At 41.1% G+C, this 19,378-nt stretch overlaps 1 protein-coding gene across 1 annotated transcript in view; it reads right to left on the bottom strand.

Annotated features, from left to right (window-relative positions):
• The window catches only part of LOC124594291 (glutamate receptor ionotropic, kainate 2-like), a 212,001-nt gene that overhangs the window by 109,106 nt on the left and 83,517 nt on the right, over positions 1–19,378 (bottom strand). The window contains exons 7-8 of the mRNA XM_047132654.1: positions 14,450–14,611; positions 9,857–10,012 (exon numbers count right to left, since the gene is read on the bottom strand). Coding sequence (XP_046988610.1) covers positions 9,857–10,012; positions 14,450–14,611 — 318 coding nt within the window. The remainder of the gene's footprint in view (positions 1–9,856; positions 10,013–14,449; positions 14,612–19,378) is intronic.

Below are 19,378 nucleotides of genomic sequence, written 5' to 3'. Positions count from 1 at the left end.
GAAATCGATTTGCCTACTATGATCGCCTGGGATTTGGCAGGATTGTGGTAAGACGGATAAACGATACATTTAAGCACTGACTGTGGCGAGAGTTATTCACGTTATGAGATCGATTTTATTGCTTTAGTTACAGTGATTAGTATCAGTTGGTTTGATGTTGGTGTACACGGTACTCTGGAAAACATCCAACCAACTGATACCAATCACTGCAAATAAAGCAACAATATCGATCTCGTAATGTGAATAATTCTCGCCACATTGAGTGCTTACATGTTTCGCTTGTACCTGTTGCCATGGCTCCACGACTCTCACACTGCTGCAGACAATTAATAAGTATGTACCATCGGATTATGAATCACTAGGCGGTTCGAAAGCGGTAAATGAATACAAAAATTGAAAAACAAAAGAAAAGGGGACTGGTTCCAGTAATTTCAAGAAGCCTTTATTCATCACAGTCGTAGTGTTCCTCACCCATAGTGGATAAAAGTTTAAAACTCGAAAAGTTGTGGACACAGCCACTTGCAGGGAAGATATTTCGCAACTCTCTTTTGGAATGAACGAGGCGTTGTCTCGGAACACTACTGACTAGAGGAAACACCATCACCAGTGCATAATATTCAAATATGTTTAAAAAATGATTCAGCCGGCAATAAGATCAAAACAATGTGGTCTTCTCACTGCAGATGTCATTTCGCAACCTGAGAATGCTCGGCCTCATGGTGCCCGTGCAACACTTGCAGCCATCGATGACCTGCGCTTTCATACTCTTGTCTCTTCCGCCATCGCAGCGAGGGATTACCACATGTTTGGATCACTCACAGAAACGATGGGAGAAAGGAAATTTCGTTTCATTGAAGAGGTGGAGCAAGTGGTTGTAACCTTACGCGTATGTAGGCGAGGAACTTGGCCGCCTGGAGGTGATACGAGGGGAGCAGGGCGCTAGCGGAACCATGACGGAGGGTGCGCTGCGGCAGGTCCATATAGGCGGCCAGTACTCGTGAGTCCAGGTGCAAAGACGAGCAGCGTTGCTGAAAATGGGTAAATCCCAAAGCTAAAAATTTGGACGGCTTTTAATCACATTGTCTTCGTGCAGGAAATGCAGCAAAAATAGCGGAGCGTCAGACAAGTTGAAATGTGACTTCTTACAGCTCCTTGAGAATCTATAATAATCTACAGTCACGTGTTAAAGAAAATCTTAATATATTTGCGATCTCATAAAAATGAGGCACGTCCAGAGACACAACTCTATTTTCAATATATTTAAAACTACAGAAGTTAATATTTTACAATGAATAAACGTTTTCGCTATGAACCTGTGAATTAACAACTTTTAAGCGCTTCATGCGATTTCAACACACAGCGTCTCAGATGAAAGCATTACATGATAGCTATCATCCCTCAAAGCCACTCATCTGTTTCTGTTTTATTTACTGACTTATGACATGTTTAACATCTTGTTATTATGCAAATGTTTATCAGAACACCGTATCCTCCACAATTACACAGCAAATGAATACCTCATATTTTGTCATACTTGTGTATTTACTTAGTGAAAAGTTTACTATTTGGCAAGTAACTCTATTTAAACATTAATTACAATTGATAATACAAAATCATAGTATTTAATAAATAGTCAATTGCATGTGTTAGCTGACACTACCTTTGTAAAAGGGTGTCAAAAGACGTTTCTGAAAAGCTATTTATCTATGGCCAAACCTTTGTTCTATATATTGTGAATGGTATGAGTGAGACCAAATGTTTATAAGATTTATTTACTTAAATATTGTTGTAATATAAAGGATGGGGCAAATAAAAGTGGCCTGGACCATTAGTCGCTGCATTAACAGAGGAGAAAAAGACTTACAATTACTTTCAACAGGATGGAGCAACTGGCCATACAGTCAGCAGAACCTTGGAGCACATTTACACAGTCTTCACGTCTGACAAAGTTGTTAGCAGAGGTCAGTCTGGTCGCAGCCCTAGCTGGCCAATCAGGTCACTTGATCTGTCAGTGTGCGATTACTCTATGAGGGGAACCCCCAAGTGTGAGATGTATCACAACAATCCTCATAGCCCTCAGAATTGCAGAAGAACATTTCGGATGAGATTGTAGCAACAGCAACTGTCCAGCTTCGATCCGCTTTCAGCAAATTGTTGACCTGGGCCCGAAATTGCCAAGATATGAATGACGGTCGCTCTCAACACCTGCTACACCCAGTTTAGTACTCCATTTCCTTCCCTCTGCTGTTTGTCTTTGTACCGTGGAGCTCTGTTCTCTGGCCACTTGTATTTGCCCCACCCTGTGTTAGTTTAGACTGGGACTCGTAGAGCTTAAAAACGATGTATTTTTGGCGGTGACATCCTTCAGCCAATGGAAATCCAGACAGTATTGGAACACTATGGGAGTCAAGTGAAGACTGGAACTTTATGAATAAAAAGTTCAAGGGAGTGATTCTCGACACTCTAACGTTTGTGCTTGAAGGAAGCAGGCCTGCCTGTGGTAAGGAGGGGTGTTCGACTGGGCACGTGATTAATACTGGGCAGTGAATGGCCACTACCATACTTTAACTTCTGAAGGAAATGTTATTTCAAAAGGTTTGTCAGTACAGGACTAACTTTTTCCACTTGTATTATGAATTTAGGATAGACAGAGTATGAATTACTGTTCTTTGTATCACAAATGTTAATTTGTGAATCATCATGTTGAACTCTGAATGTTTTTGAGCTGTAGAATATTTCATGTATTGTAATCACGAAACGGTCTCAATTTCCCTGTATCTTTAATGACTTTTTAGGTGTTGGATTTTATTACCGTTCTCGTACCGCTCTCAACGAAACTTACTGAATTTGATAAGATTATTTCCTTTCTGTGTTTTAACTGAATATCGTAGGATCACTTTCCATGTATTTGACATGTTATTTCTTGAATAAACGTTATTAATCATAATTCTCTATCGTCTACATCGATTGAAGAGACTACAATGGAACGCTAGTTACTAAATTATTCAACTTTTAATTTGCATTTGTGTGTATTTTATTAACTCGCAGTTTTAACTGAAGCAATAACTATTTGACTGCACAATCACAGCTACAAGTTACTATTTGCAGCGAATTAGCTGTGAGACATGAAAGCAGACATGCACAGCTCGACCGTATGACTACATCGAGGTATTCTTTTTAAACAGAGCAATGCATAGCCCATGTACCTAAAGTACGAGTAACGGCAGGTAAAGACGGAACTTGTTTGCTCATACGGGGTGCTGTTTGGAAGAGCAACTACACGAACATTAATCCTTAGGTGGCTGTGCACGCGACCAAAAGAACTTTTTTTTTTCAGAGAAATCTGTACACCTCCTGTGCACCGGAGGAATTGTGTTGAATGACAGGAGGCCTAGGTCGAAAAATGACAGACTTGTGTTCCACTTTTGTTCAACAAAAAAATTTAAAATATTAAAGGTTTTCGCGTGACTGCCCCTCGTTCATTACTTATAGCAACCAAAAACGAATGTGAAGTGGTAGTTATCTATCGCATTATTCCTGATAGCAACAATATTTTAGGTGTAAAAGGAGGGTAACGTACAAGACAGCTTCATTCTCACCACACCGTGTGAAGAGGGAACAGTGATTATTTTGTATGGTTACCCGATGGCATTGCTAATACATTGATCATATTCTTACACGATATACTCCAATAACAGACGAAAGTAATAAAAAGAGCGCTTCCACGAGATACGATTAGTTTCAGTCATTGCACTATTAGCACAGTTCACAACATCCCGTGGCATAAGAAAAGTCTTCTATGGAAATTTTGTTCAGCTGATGGACACTACTCTCACGGTTGTCTCTTATAGCGTGAAAAAGGAAGGGAAAATAGAAAAGTAATGATAAATCTCGTGAATAAAGAAATTTCTGCATTTCGTTACCTATTTGTGAAACAGAAACTGATGATTCGTTCTTTGTGTTTCAAATGGGGAACAGCGCATCGAAAGCGAAAAATAAACATTTAATGTTCAGGGAAAAGCTGTCAAAAACTCGCTGACTATGGGTAGCAAAAGTGTTGTAAAACACATCAAATTTTACTATGTTCTTAGCATATTCGGGGCTGATAAGAATTGATAAACCGATGGTATGCAGGTGGTACTGTGGTGTCTCCCTGCGTGGAGCTGTCATAGATGGTGGTGTAAGACCAGGGTGGGTGGAGCTCTATGTCTTAGGCGGGCACTGTGACTTTGGCCGCAGTGGTGCGCTGTGATATGGCTCCTAGCGGGGTCCTGCGGACGGGCTGTGGCGTACTTATCGACATGTCTGGTGCCCAAGAACTTCACGACTGCCGAAAAGGGAGCACTCCTTGTTAAGGTATTAGTTACAATAAAGACATAAGTATTCCTAGTACTGGACTTTAACTTAGGGGAATAAGGACGGTGGTATGCGGGAGTGTCAGAAGGCCCTTTCCATCCTGCTGTTTGTTTAAATAAAAACCCATCCAAACTTAGAGTATGCCGTGACCATACACCTCTGAGTGAATAGTAGCTTGAGTCAAAAACATAGCAAGTAGGTCAACGGACAGGCCCGGAGATACACAAACATTCTTTGTCCCTGACGTCATTGTGCCAGTATTCCAGAACTCAGACTCTCACGACATACAGCCTGTCCCAGTATGGCCTGGTCGCCGCGTTCGATTGTCACCTTGTATTCCAGGTTACCAACTTGGGTTTCTGACGTCATAGTAGAGCCATGACATTATCTCAAGATAATGGGACAGAATGTCAGGATTCGACACTTTTATAAACAGCCCGACGAGTATGAGCTGTATTTTGACGTCATAAAGGTGTGCCACTATGCCACAGTCGCCATGATCGATCGCTATCTTACATTCCAGGTCAGCCACCTTGGATTCTGACGTCACTGGTCCTCGTATTTCAGGTTTTTGATTGTGACATAGAGCCAGGACCAGATTCCAAGTCAGCCAGGATGACAATGTATCATCTTGGATTTCCCGCCAATTCATATTTAGGATAACAATCTTCCTTCCAAAGAAAACACGCTATTGCAATTGGACTATGTTTTGAATTTCACGCGAAGTTTTTAATTTCCTGCCAGAATCTGAATTCCCGACATTTGATATTTAGGGCAATCGGCCTCTGTCAGATGGGGGAGGCGTAAGGGGTGGGTAAATCCCACGACTCATCGATAAAAATGGCTCTAAGCACTATGGGACTTAATATTTGAGGTCATCAGTCCCCTAGACTTAGAACTACTTAAACGTAACTAACCTGGACATCACACACATCCATGCCCGAGGCAGGATTCGAACCTGCGACCGTACCAGCAGCACGGTTCGAGACTGAAGCGCCTAGAACCGCTCCGCCACAGTGGCCGGCCTCGTCGGTAATATCATCGTTGTCACCATCAACACTTCGGGCCAGAACTGTTCTTGTTATACCACTTTCAGTCTCATGGCGGACAGTTGTCATAATGTTTTGCTTCATACACGTATTTGAACACAATAACTAACTAATTTTTATCAGATTAAATAGTTTTCATCAGATTCACTCGCTGATCAATTTTTTCATTTTCTTACATTTCATTTTTCTTTGTTACCTGAAAGGATTGTGAAATTACTGAATTCGAGTTTCGGAAATTTGTCGCAAAACCGAGATGCCACTATTACGTCTTCTCTGTAAAGGCTAACAAAAGTCTAGGCTTCTCCATCGTTTGTATCGTTTATATGTGGGCTTTGTCAGAGATCCACCGCAATTGTGTACTTATTCATAGCTGTTATGCTGCTCTAAAACCTTGGGTATAGCTTTTCCTGAAGGTCCACTGTCTTTGTAGCGAGAAGTCAACGTTATAGCATAGTTGCATTGGTATTTGTGAACTTTACTGCATGTTCGTCATAGAACAACACACTGCAGCAGCGTTAATGACAAAACATTTATTTCTCAATTCGGCCCAGAACCACACCACACGAAAAGGCTGCAACTACGTACACATCTGTTTGTGAAAATTGCGGCACCGAGAAGGAGACGTATGATTACACTGAAATTCATTCCACAGATTAGGGACAAGACAATAAACAAATGATTAGAGTTACGGAACTGTGCATGCACTTTCACCGTGAGAATTCAGTACGGTGTGAAGCTGTACCATGCTGCAATCAGAGCAGAGTGAGGTGTTGGTAGTTTTTGGTCACGCTACGTTGTGGCGTAGAATGAAAGACGGCCTGGATATGCGGCTGGCGAACACAATACCACTGTGTAGGAGTGTTCAGAAGCACTGACAGTGGTTGCAGGCGGACGAAGACGAAAAAATTATCATCAGATCATATCCCAGACAAGTTCGATGCCACGCGGGATTAGCCGAGCGGTCAGGGGCGCTGCAGTCATGGACTGTCCGGCTGGTCACAGCGGAGGTTCGAGTCCTCCCTCGGGCATGGGTGTGTTTGTTTGTCCTTAGGATAGTTTAGGTTAAGTAGTGTGGAAGCTTAGGGACTGATGACCTTAGCAGTTAAGTCCCATAAGATTTCACACACATTTGAACAAGTTCGATGGGCGACATGTCGGGCGAACGTGCAGACCAGGGAAGCAGTGTTACCAGTCATTCTTCGAAGGAATCTTGTATATTCCACATCACATATGACCGGTCATTATTCCGCTGAAATGAGACACGTGCCTGCAGTGGGGATAGAGACTCGAGTTCTAAAGCCTCCTTGATGTAGCAGTTATTATTCAGATTGCCTTCAATAGGTGCGAGACGAGATCGCTTGCTACAGCCAATGGTGCCCCAAAACATCACATTTGACGTTTGTCCACTATGCCGCTCAGCAATGCTGTTACCCTTATTGTCTTCTTCACGGTAGCATCTAACACGTACAGAGCCGTCACAGTTTGAACTATTGATGTGGGTGGGACTCGTCCGAGAACACTACATTTTCTCACTGAGCACGCCAGCGACGGTGTTTACCTATCGACCGCAGTGTGAGGTGTTGGTGGTTTTTGGTCAACGGCATGCGTACCACCAGTCCAGCCCACAGCTAATGGCATCGAATCGTCGACTTAGACATGTCCACGGCAGCTGTAGTACCGCGACGTTGAGCCAACCATTGTGGGGGAAGCTGTTCTGTCGGTACGGCCATGGGGCAAGATGACGGTCATCCGCACTGTGATCATATGTTGTGGCCCAGTAGTCACTGGTCGCTGTGTCTGTCTCCTTCCACTGGCTCCACACACGCACCACTATCGCACCTGTGTGCCCTGTATCTACTGCAATGTCTCAGTACGACAAACGCGTTACCTGGAGACCAGTCACTCTGCTCCATTAGGACTCACCCCCATGCTGATATTGGGACCCTTGACACTGACGAGGAGTACTGGTACCTGCTCTGCACATTTCCACTTAGTTTGAGGGATCTGCAATGACTGAGTGTCACACTGCGAGGTACGGTGACACGAAGGAGGGCGCTGCAGGGCCTACATGCGCGTTATCTCTCTGCAATCTCAGTCACTTGTTATGGTTTCACTGATCGGATACTGTGTTTCAATAAATACGTAGCACAAATACGTACAACCAGGGGCACTGGCGAACTTCTGGTGTACATGGCCTTGACATACAGCACCTGCCCTCCCATGGAGACGTACAAAGGCCAATAATTCAGCCATATCTGAGCGTAGCGTCTCCTCGGGACATTCCATCGATTATACTGGCACGAAAATCTTATCCATGATGAAATCCTTCAAAGATTCGATTGTTAATGGATCTGTGAACATTTGTTTGGTGGAAGATACAAAGCTTCAATTTTTTCACAGACACTCAATTTCACGCCTAGTGTAAAGTCAAGCAACAGCTAATTTTAGTGATTTTACCGCCTAATTTTATCTCCGCATGCACCTGCGCATTACAGATGAGCAGCATTCAACGGAATGCACTAAATCCAACAGATGTCAGTCACGTATATGGGCCACTGCTCAAGCTTGTGGTATAAACGTAGTGGTTCGCGTCAGAAATCAGCAGTTGAAAAATTTATCTGATGATAGCTGTCTGGCTCTAGCCGAAATATCGTGGTTAGGAATTGGCATCATCCGGTTGCAATTCCGAAATCTCATAGAATGCGTCTCATACAGCTCGCTAAATTATCTTTCTTTGGTATCTTGGCAGCAGCACGAAGTCCTGTAGCCGTTTGATGTTCTGGTGTTTTGTCTTCAATGCATGAGTTTTCCGTGTCCTCGGAATGAACACTATTCAAACAACTTACGAGAATGTAGATTCGTAAATTCTTATACAACCGCCAATATTTCGATAGGTAAACACCCCGTCATTTTCAAGGCACCAATGCCATGACAGAGTGCTATGCAAGGACATTTAAAGCATGGGTATTCGGGGCTACACCGACGAAGAACCAAGAACGTCGTGTACAGAAAGACAACACACACACACACTGGGGCCAACACACAGTCAAGAATGACCAACGGCATAAGCTATCGATAGTGAATATTAATTACTAACTGGTGTCTAAGTAATATTAAAACCCTCCCGTTGCTGTGTGATCAGGCAGAGAGATGTATTCTAAGCAGAATTTAAGTAAGAACCTCCGTCTCTGAGTATAAAATTACCTGCTAATTTAATCTTAATTGCTTCCTTAGCAAACTCTTCAAATAGCTGTAAGTGGACGTCAGAATCTCTGTGTTGTTATAGTGCATACGATGGCGGGTACCAAGGGAGTATTCTTCAACAACAAATTTGCTCGGCTCTTGCAAGTGTGTGTGACGCTTATGCTCTATGCATTCGTCCTCCATGGTCTGACGAATGCACGAAAAATCACAACTGCAAGGAATTCGGCAAACAGACTGTGGTGTCACAGCCATACACCACACTTGCTAGGTGGTGGCCTTTAAATCGGCGCCGCGGTCCGTTAGTGTACGTCGGACCCGCGTGTCGCCACTGCAGACCGAGCGCCGTCACACGGCAGGTCTAGTCTAGAGAGACTCCCAAGCACTCGCCCAAGTTGTACAGCCGACTTTGCTAGCATTGGTTCACTGACCACATACGCTCTCATTTGCCGAGACGACAATTTAGCACAGCCTTCAGCTACGTCATTTGCTACGACCTAGCAAGGAACCATATTCAGTTACTATTGATATTAATATACTGACTCATGTACCGTCAAGAGCGACGTTAATCTTTAATGGATTAAAGTTAAGTACCAAACTAGCTACGTCCGCTTTCTGAATTCTAATTCCTTGTTATGTTCCAGACCTCACGTCAGTATAGTTCTTCCCTCCTCGCGCCAGCCTGCGTGAGCTAAAACCCGTGCATTTCGGCCTCCTCTAGTAACACGGTGTTGGCTCTTCGGCCAACACTACACAGTCCTCTAAACCAAGATTATACTTTATAGACAATGTACAGTAGTCGAAAGACATAATTCACGTGCGTTTCCGCAGAATTCGACCAACCTTGTTGGAAATGCTACCTGCGTAAGGGAAAAATGCCGTTGAAATATGTACACCTCGTTATTTTCACCATTTACACGATTCACGGTAGGTGGATTGCGCAACGTATGTCTCATCACTCTTTTCACTATAATTGTTCTGGCGAAGGGTTACTTCGAGGCTGAAATTGATGGTCTCAGATGACTTGGGCAAGGTACGGAGTAACCCTTCTCAATGAGTCGGATGGTGACAGTTATGATGCTGGATGCGCTCTCTCGTTGCATTATGCCCTAAAAATGAGGGAGTGCTCATTATCGGCGGTTGTCTAAGACATCATCCGGGTACACTCCCGAAAGCTCCTTAAACATTTTATACGCCCAGAGACTCACGTTTGAGGATGCATGGTACTTGTCACGCTGGCGCCTACTCACGTCGCGGATGAAGTCCCTCACGCTGATGCCGTGGTCCCAGACGGCCTCCTCGCCCAGGCAGCTGAGCGGCCAGGTCCGCAGGCGACCGATGGTGCTGGTCTGGAACAGCGCCGCGGCCAGCACGCGGACGGCGTCGTAAGTCAGAGCTGACTCCACCTGCAACCCAACCGCGGGGAAAGCTCTGCTTTGATCAAGATGAGCCATCATTGATGTGGACGTGGGGCTGCGGCTGCTCATAAAATTGAAGGAGTAAGAAATATCAGCAGTGGTGCTTTTTATGAAATTCCCAAAGAAAACAGGTGTTGACAGATGTGAAAATTACCGAACTATCAGTTTAATAAGAAACGGCTGCAAAATACGAACACGAAATCTTTATAGACGAATGGAAAAACTGGTAGAAGCCGACCTCGGGGAAGATCAGTTTGGATTCCGTAGAAATGTTGGAACACGTGAGGCAATACTGACCCTACGACTTATCTTAGAAAATAGATTAAGGAACGGCAAACCTTACGTTTCTAGCATTTGTAGACTTAGAGAAAGCTTTTGACAATGTTGAGTGGAATACTCTCTTTCAAATTCTGAAGGGAGCAGGGGTAAAATACAGGGAGCGTAAAGCTATTTACAATTTGTACAGAAACCAGATCGCTATTATAAGAGCCGAGGGGCATGAAAGGGAAGCAGTGGTTGGGAAGGGAGTGAGACAGAGTTGTAGCCTATCCTCGATGTTATTCAGTCTGTGTTTTGAGCAAGCAGTAAAGGAAACAAAAGAAAAATTCGGAGTAGGAATTAAAATCCATGGAGAAGAAATAAAAACTTTGAGATTCGCCGATGACATTGTAATTCTATTTGAGACAGCAAAGGACCTGGAGGAGCAGCTGAACGGAATGGACAGTATCTTGAAAGAAGGATATAAGATGAACATCAAAAAAAGCAAAACAAGGATAATGGAATGTAGAAGAATTAAATCGGCTGATGCTGCGGGAATTAGATTAGGAAATGAGACGCTTAAAGCAGTAAATGATTATTGCTATTTGTGGAGCAAAATAACTGATGATGGTCGTAGTAGAGAGGATATAAAATGTACACTGGCAATGGCAAGGAAAGCGTTTCTGAAGAAGAGAAATTTGTTAACATCAAGTATAGATTCAAGTGTCAGGAATTCGTATCTGAAAGTATTTGTATGGAGTGTAGCCATGTATACGGACGTGCTTCATGTGGAAGGTGGTTGGAGTTACTAACCACCTTCTACACGGAGCACGTCCTTATCTCACCACTGACTTCTAGTATCAGCCGCACGGAGTTGACGTCAGCAAGTGTATGGGCCTGAAGATGACATTGTTACAACGTTGAAACTAGTTGCCAAAATAAAATCGACACCTTAAATACAGCTGGAGGAATTTCTTCATTTTTAATATAAATTATTAATTTTGTGTGGCAATTAATTATGAGCACTTCGCGGGCAGTGGGCACGCGGTTTAATCGTTTGTCAGCCATTATCTTTTGTAAGTTGTCTCCCTTCGATACACCGGAGTGCCGTGAAATTAAATGACTTATAGTATTTTGAAGAAGGAACGGGAGCATATAAATCCCCTACACAGATTTATAAGTCACTCACCGAATGAAAGCGTAAAGTGTTCCTTTCCGAATTTTGACAATAGTAGTCTCTCTGCAGAGACCATGATTTATCTTCTTCCTTCGTTACATTTTATTATTAATCCATAACAAATCAATATAACATTTGACATGCCCTGTCTGTGCTACACACAGCACTGTAATATCCTTAACACGTCACACGAAATGGCTACATGAATAGAGTGACAAGACATAACAGTGTGACTTGAAACATTGTTATCTTCGATGACTAATATATCTGTTTTCACCTAAAGGGGAAGAAACTGAATAGAAGCAATGTTAAAATACTGGTAAATCCTGAGATTAAAGAATATTGTGCTAAGAAGAGAGAGTATCTAACTCAAAGGACGACCTGTAGTCAACAGATGAAACACCATTCTCATCAGTGTTATCGAAACAACAAAATGGTAATCCCAACGAATTAAAAATAAAAACAGAAAATGAATATCCCTAATTAGACACCCCTTTTGCAAACCATCTGAATATTTGGATTCAAGGATTGAAAAATTCTGTTAGCTACATGGCAAACAGTAGTTTTTATTGTAAAGTTGCCTTACAACTGATGTTGTGTTGTAAGAAAGACAGTATATTAACAAATTTAGCCAATTACGTTCTTTGAAAAATACCCATGTAAGCAAGTTGACATCAAGGTACCAATAGGTCAATAACAACTGTTTAGTATGACTGAGACAAAACCAGTTTTTACTAAAGTAGCACATTTTCCCCTCATTTTCGAGGTAAGCTTTACCTGGCAGAAGCACAAATATCATTAGGCAGTATAGTGATAGTTTTTGATAATACAGCATAAAGATTGTAGTACGATTTTTTTAAAATGATTTGCTTGTGTTTTGTAAATGTATACCTTAACTAATTTCGCATGCCTGAAGCTTATTCTTCTTGATGGAATCTTCAGAACACGATACATGAACGAATTTCAGTAACCTCTGTCGTACAGGACATGGTCTCAGCACCATTTACGTCGTGTAACACTTTCTTGGAGTAAACAGAAATTCAGAGTAGTCAACTTTCCACAAGCATTCAGCTTTTCATTGAAGAAGCAAGTTGCTCAAGCGGATGTATGAACTGTCTCATGACTCGTGTCGGATTACCTACTCAGCAGTTAACGATATCACTCAATGAGTATTGAGTTTCGTGTATTAATACTCACTGCTAATAGACAAAAGAAAAATTTGGAGTAGGTATTAAAATTCATGGAGAAGAAATAAAATCTTTGAGGTTCGCCGATGACATTGTAATTCTGTCAGAGACAGCAAAAGACTTGGAAGAGCAGTTGAATGGAATGGACAGTGTCTTGAAAGGAGGATATAAGATGAACATCAACAAAAGCAAAACAAGGATAATGGAATGTAGTCTAATTAAGTCGGGTGATGCTGAGGGAATTAGATTAGGAAATGAGGCACTTAAAGTGGTAAAGGAGTTTTGCTATTTGGGGAGCAAAATAACTGATGATGGTCGAAGTAGAGAGGATATAAAATATAGGCTGGCAATGGCAAGGAAAGCGTTTCTGAAGAAGAGGAATTTGTTAACATCCAGTATTGATTTAAGTGTCAGGAAGTCATTTCTGAAAGTATTCGTATGGAGTGTAGCCATGTATGGAAGTGAAACATGGACGATAAATAGTTTGGACAAGAAGAGAATAGAAGCTTTCGAAATGTGGTGCTACAGAAGAATGCTGAAGATTAGATGGGTGGATCACATAACTAATGAGGAAGTATTGAATAGGATTGGGGAGAAGAGAAGTTTGTGGCACAACTTGACCAGAAGAAGGGATCGGTTGGTAGGACATGTTCTGAGGCATCAAGGGATCACCAATTTAGTATTGGAGGGCAGCGTGGAGGGTAAAAATCGTAGAGGGAGACCAAGAGATGAATACACTAAGCAGATTCAGAAGGATGTAGGTTGCAGTAGGTACTGGGAGATGAAAAAGCTTGCACAGGATAGAGTAGCATGGAGGGCTGCATCAAACCAGTCTCAGGACTGAAGACCACAACAACAACAATAGACTCTTGGTAGGAAAAATGGATGCCGTAATTACTTTAGACTATATGGTCCTCAGTGTCACCCTTCGTAGGACATAATTCGAGTATCCATGCTATGAAAGGATAGGTATCAGACCAGGACAACAAGGATGGAGATACGATGGAGTACAGTTCCTGTATACCAACCTACGCGCCAATATTATGAATTAAATCAATAGGTCTCAACGACTTCCGACGGAATGTGGGTAAGACACTATTGTCCGTTGGTCGTCTGCGGCCCCTTGGTGCTAACCCACGAGCAAGTTATGTATCAGAACCAGGCTACACCCTGTGTCTTCATTTCAGTTACGTAATAACTGTTAGCCACAGACACAAAACGACTATATATTTCACAAACACTCATAACAACTGTCCGCATAATACAGCTTCACAGCTGTTGTATAATCCACAAGTAGGAAGGGGGCAATAACAAACTATCTCTATTACGAAATCATCTGGGAAGCACTGTATCCTGCCTCACATTCTAATCACGCTCAGCGACGGACACTAATACTCAAAAAACCATATCTGATCGACAAGGTACACCGATCCAGTAACAAACATCTGTCATAGAGCAGGGACGAGTTATGTTACCACCGCTTTAAAACTGCAGGTACCGAAACACAGATTGTTACCGTTATACTGATTACCACATACATGTACTGCATAACACTCAAAATTTAGTTTTTGCAATGCGGTTCAGCAGTATCATGCCATCGTTCCTAACTAAATTTACTTGTGGAAGCAAGAATACGACACTGAGATTAACTACAATGAATGTGGCTTCAAGGCAGAAATTTGTTAGATTATTATCGGCAACTTCCATACATCACTTAATTTAAATTGCTGTTCGTTCTATTAATGAAATAGAATAAACAGACAACGATGCTTAACTGAGGAGTTCAGCAAGGATCAAACATACCCGCATCGTATGCGGAGTGATTGTGACAGGAGTTTTATTCCAACGGTATTCGAAGTCTTGCATCGTCTTCAGAACGGCTTCGCTGTCAGGCTGTATGAGTCGCAGTGTTGTGATGTTGGTACCACTGAGACGAAACTGGGTCAAATCCAAAGTGTGCGCATCCTGTCAACATAAAATCATAACATCTTGCGTATTTATAAGGAAAATATATGAGGGCTATTTGTCTGTTTCAAAGAGACATTAACGTTTCAAAACATCGAACTATGGATATATAGCCCTGACAGAAATTTAAAGTGATCTTACAGAAAATAATATTGTCGTTAACAGAATCTGGTTTTCTTGAATTTTATAATTTTGTTATCTTAATTTTTAGTGGAAAATAGTAAAGAAGGAACTAATGAACAATTAACTTTGTATCAAACAAATCTGTGAAGTATGTAAAGTTCGTATTACCAACCACTTGCAGTTTCAACTATAAAAATTTCGAGAGAACTGCAGATTAGCACCAGATACACATACTAACTGTAAGGTTTGTCTTCGACTTATATCTTCTAGAATATGGACTGAAATGTGAATAAGGACGTGTGCCTTTGAGTTCTTGTACCGTAGAAGGGCAAAAATCTTTCGTTTATTGTTGCACAAAGTTAAAAAAAACTGATCGGAGTTTCTACATAGTAGTACCAAGGGTAAGTGAAATACGTAGTCCAAAACACACGGTTGGCTATGTTATCAGAAATAACAGAAATCATCATGTTAGTAGAATTTGTAGAGAATAACGAAAACTGAATGCACGTGGATAAAACGGTAACTTCGCATATGGTCTCATAGCTCGAATCAAGTGATAAAAAGGAGTTTATAGCAACTGTTTAGTTCCTTGTAGTTTTCACAGACACAAAGAACTGTCTGGTGCTATTAATTTCACTCCATTTCACTAAGAAGTTGGCAACTAGTGGTAACAATTCATGCTTTTAAGTGTCTCTGATTACTGATTCTCTGATTATTATTAGCAGTATTGAACAACAAAGATATTTCTGATACTTCACAAATGCTTTCCAGAGACCACTAAATTATGAAGGAATTATGTTGGTTGGAGTTTGTTGGTAAAACGGCGATAGAATCCTACAAAATGGTTTTGTTCGCGATGATAATTTTGTGGTTTAAAGCAGTAACTAACTCTCATTGGTCACTGAAAGGAATGAACAAATACATGACAAATTCTTCCTATACACAACACACTTCTATTAGTTTAATATTCTTGGAACACCATTTAGATGACCATGCTACGAAGGTGAACGGAAAGAATGTGTATATTCTGTACAATGACAATAATTTTCAGAACTTTAGAAACCAAAGGAAGGTTAAAGTATTTTGTAAATGAATCAAACAAAGTCAAACGAGATACAGTAGAGGTATCGGAAATGCGATGAAAAGAAGAAAATCAAACACAGTTTCACACGAGGATATTTGTTTCATTAAAAAGGATAGTCAGCTGTGGTCTTAGTCGTAAACCAGACGATAAAAACTATATTAAAGGCATCTCTATCAGAAAAATAATATTCTGAAATGTGTAAGTCAGATGTTCGGCTGGTACGTTTCATCTTTCTCTTTTATTGCTCCGAATTACATAAATCTGTATGAGGCTGTCAAGGGTAATGATGTCCACCTGGATAGTTATGTGTGTAAAAGATCCACTTCTGGTACAAGTACAGTGAGTCCAGAAAGTATTCGTCTAGTTGTAATTTAAAAAAAACAAAAAAAAACTAAGTATATGTCACGTGAAGGGAAGGGAACATAAAATGTGAACATCCAGTCATATGCAACGAACCTTGGTAAGTCATTTTTATTGATGGACAAGGAAATAAATACAGCCACAGCGATAACAAATTCGACAAAATGGAGAATTTATTTAAGGGCTACTTCAAAAAGTATTCGTCTACTCAGTTTTTTAACTTACAATCTGAAAATATGATTTCAGTTACAAAAATTAATATTTAGTGAGGTTTCCCTTTGCAGCTATCACTGCTTGTAGTCTTCTGGGCATCGGCTTTACCAAGTTTGCCGTCAGATAGGCTGAAATTTTGTCCCATTCGTCTTGAAGTGCTTCTTTTAAGAAATGTGTCTTTTCCTGATGCTATCTTCCAGTACTTTCCAAAGGATTAATGTCAGGGCCCTGAGGAGGGGTGTTAAGTTATTTTGGGGTATTGTACAGGAGCCACAGCCTTGTATATAGAGCCATATGCTTTGGGTCGTTATCTCGTTGAAAATGTAATTTCCTTGCAGACCCAATTTTTTGACGCTAGGATTCAGGTGGTCCTTTAAAATGTTGATATACATATGGTGATCCATTGTACCTTCTAAGAGATGTAATATTCCAACACCTGCAGCACTCATACAGCCGCTCGCCACCAGGGAGCCACCACTGTGTTTAACCGTTGGCACAAGATTGCGTGGAAACATCTCCGCATTGTTCTTACGCCACACCATTCGCCTGCCACCCGACCCGAATACGTTACATTTACTCTCATAAGAAAATATTACTCTATTCCAGAAGTCTTCCTTTTTGAATCTGTGTTCCATCGCAAAATGAAGACGTTTCTTTCGATTCTGTTCACTGACCCAAAATTTCTTGTGCGTTACCCATACATTTTGAAGGAATTCCTGATTGTGTTGGGATATACCTTCTTTCCCCTAGACTCTAACTTCCCAGCCAACTTAGAAGCGCTGATTTTAGGTTTATTCTTCATTCCCCTCATGATAAGTCTCACGTCTGCGTCAGTCAAAGTGTGAGGTCGTCCGGTACGTGGTTGGTTTCTTAATGATTTTGTTGCGCAAAATCGATCTATTATCACTGAACCGTCGATCTAGGTCCACCGACTACTTTAGCAATCTCGTAAGAAGATTTGTACTCATTTTGTAAGCACAGAATAAGTTTCCTTTCGATCAGCGTCGTCTCACTACCTTTACGGCCCATGGCGCTAACTGCACTGTATCGGCGCCGTTCAGAATCACTCTATTGTGACTCTATTGTGTGCCGTGGATCAGCGTTGCAGTTTAATCACTGCGAGTAGAATTTCGGCATATTCAGATGATGGACGAATACTTTATGAACTAGCTCTTGTATTATATTTTCTATCTTGTTAACCTTGCTGTCGATTTGGATGTATGTCTTTCCTTGCTTTTCAACAAAAATGACTTGCCGAGGTACTTCTTACATGACTGGCTCTTTAGAGTTTGTATACATTTCTTTTCATGTTACACAGACTTTGTTTCCTTAAGATATGCAGCTAGACGAGTACTTTTTGGACTCACTGTAGGTGCACTGGCATTGGATGGAATACGCCCGGCAGATTAACGACGAGGGTCGGTGTGGCAGCCAGCATGGATGTGGTTTTTAAGCGGTTTTCCACTTACCACTACGTGAATAGCGGACTGGTACCCAAGCCCCACCTCAGTTACACGATTCGCAAAACATTTAGATAACCTTCGCTCACTTTCACATGTATAAGACAACACCCAAACAATCGGGGTACACACGTCCCAGTGAGTAATGGGAAGGCGACAGGAAGGGCATCTGGCCACCACTTCAACTAACTATCAGAAATCCAAAAATTACCTTGCTGACCCTGCTAAAAGAACATCTCGAGGATGCGTTTTTCGCTGAAAACCCTTCCAAAAAACTTTGACGGAGACGTGCTGGGCAAAATATAGCTACCCACCACTTTCACACCGGGAAGGTGTGTGGCAATTACTGTTAAAGATGTTTTTCATTTTTGTGAGTGCCATTTGCTTGTAAGATCTCATGGACACAAACCTTTTCTCTCCCTCAACGCAGAAAAGAACCTAACTGAGTGGCTTAAAAATATCTGATAAATGAGATGTTATCCGTTTTTTAACATTTAGTTGGTAATCACTGGCTGAGCTTTCCCATTGTTCAGGGAAGATTTGTGTGGACTTTTTGCGGGAAAACTTTGGAGCAGAGAGTCAAATCAACATTTTTTTTAAGTACTTGGATTTCAACAATGAACTGATTAACTTAACAGAGCAAGTCTTACAGCAGGCCAGAATATCAGTACTGCAATAATGTATAATCAACACGATGAAAATAAAATAAAACAATTAACAACAAAGTCACAGAAAGATAGCTGGACGGAAAGCAAAATAAATGAATATAATGATGAACAAAGTTTTATGAATTTATTTGTAAAAGTATAGACAGTAGAAAATAAAATGTCCTGTGGTGCCTCTCCTGCTCCAAGTCGGCCCGTTTGACGTCCTACCCTCCTTAAAGAAGAGAGCATCTGGTTACTATATCGGAAAAGGCTTGAAGAGTAGCCTACATAAATTTAAATTTAAAAGTGTATAACATAACCAGGAAAGGAATAATATAAAGGAAGTAATAACTGAAGTAGCAACAGAAACACTTGGTACAAGAAAGAAAAGCAAGCTTCTTTTAATGGGTTTGTGATTCTGTTGAAATATGTAGTCTAATTGGAGATTAGCAATAAGTCAGATTAAAAATATGTTAGAGGAAACAAAATAGTAAAAAAGAAGGAACCCATATTGTTACAGTGACCATTGAAGACGCTTAGAATAAAACGAAATGCATTTGGTCGTATTAAGACTTTCATTACAATTGCAAAAGATGGTAACTAACCTATACAACTTGCATATCTCCAACTGCAGAAAAAGAGACCGAAAAACAAAGAAGACAACAAGAAAATTCTTGAATTTCCAGATGAAAAAGATAAGAGATTGATCACAAAAGAAAATTAGCAGTAGTGGAAAGGACACTCAGGTAAGTTAAAACCATAATTGGAAAATATATATTACAGGTAATGAACATGAAGTAATAAGAAGACAAGACAAAGCACACAAAAATCATGAAACATTCAAATAGAGAAGGTATGGATAATCTAGAAATAAACACTA

This window comes from Schistocerca americana, chromosome 2, assembly GCF_021461395.2.
Source record: "Schistocerca americana isolate TAMUIC-IGC-003095 chromosome 2, iqSchAmer2.1, whole genome shotgun sequence".
Taxonomy (NCBI): Eukaryota; Metazoa; Arthropoda; class Insecta; order Orthoptera; family Acrididae; genus Schistocerca; species Schistocerca americana.
Note: the sequence above shows the minus strand (reverse complement) of the source record. Positions and strands in the feature narration are given on the sequence as shown.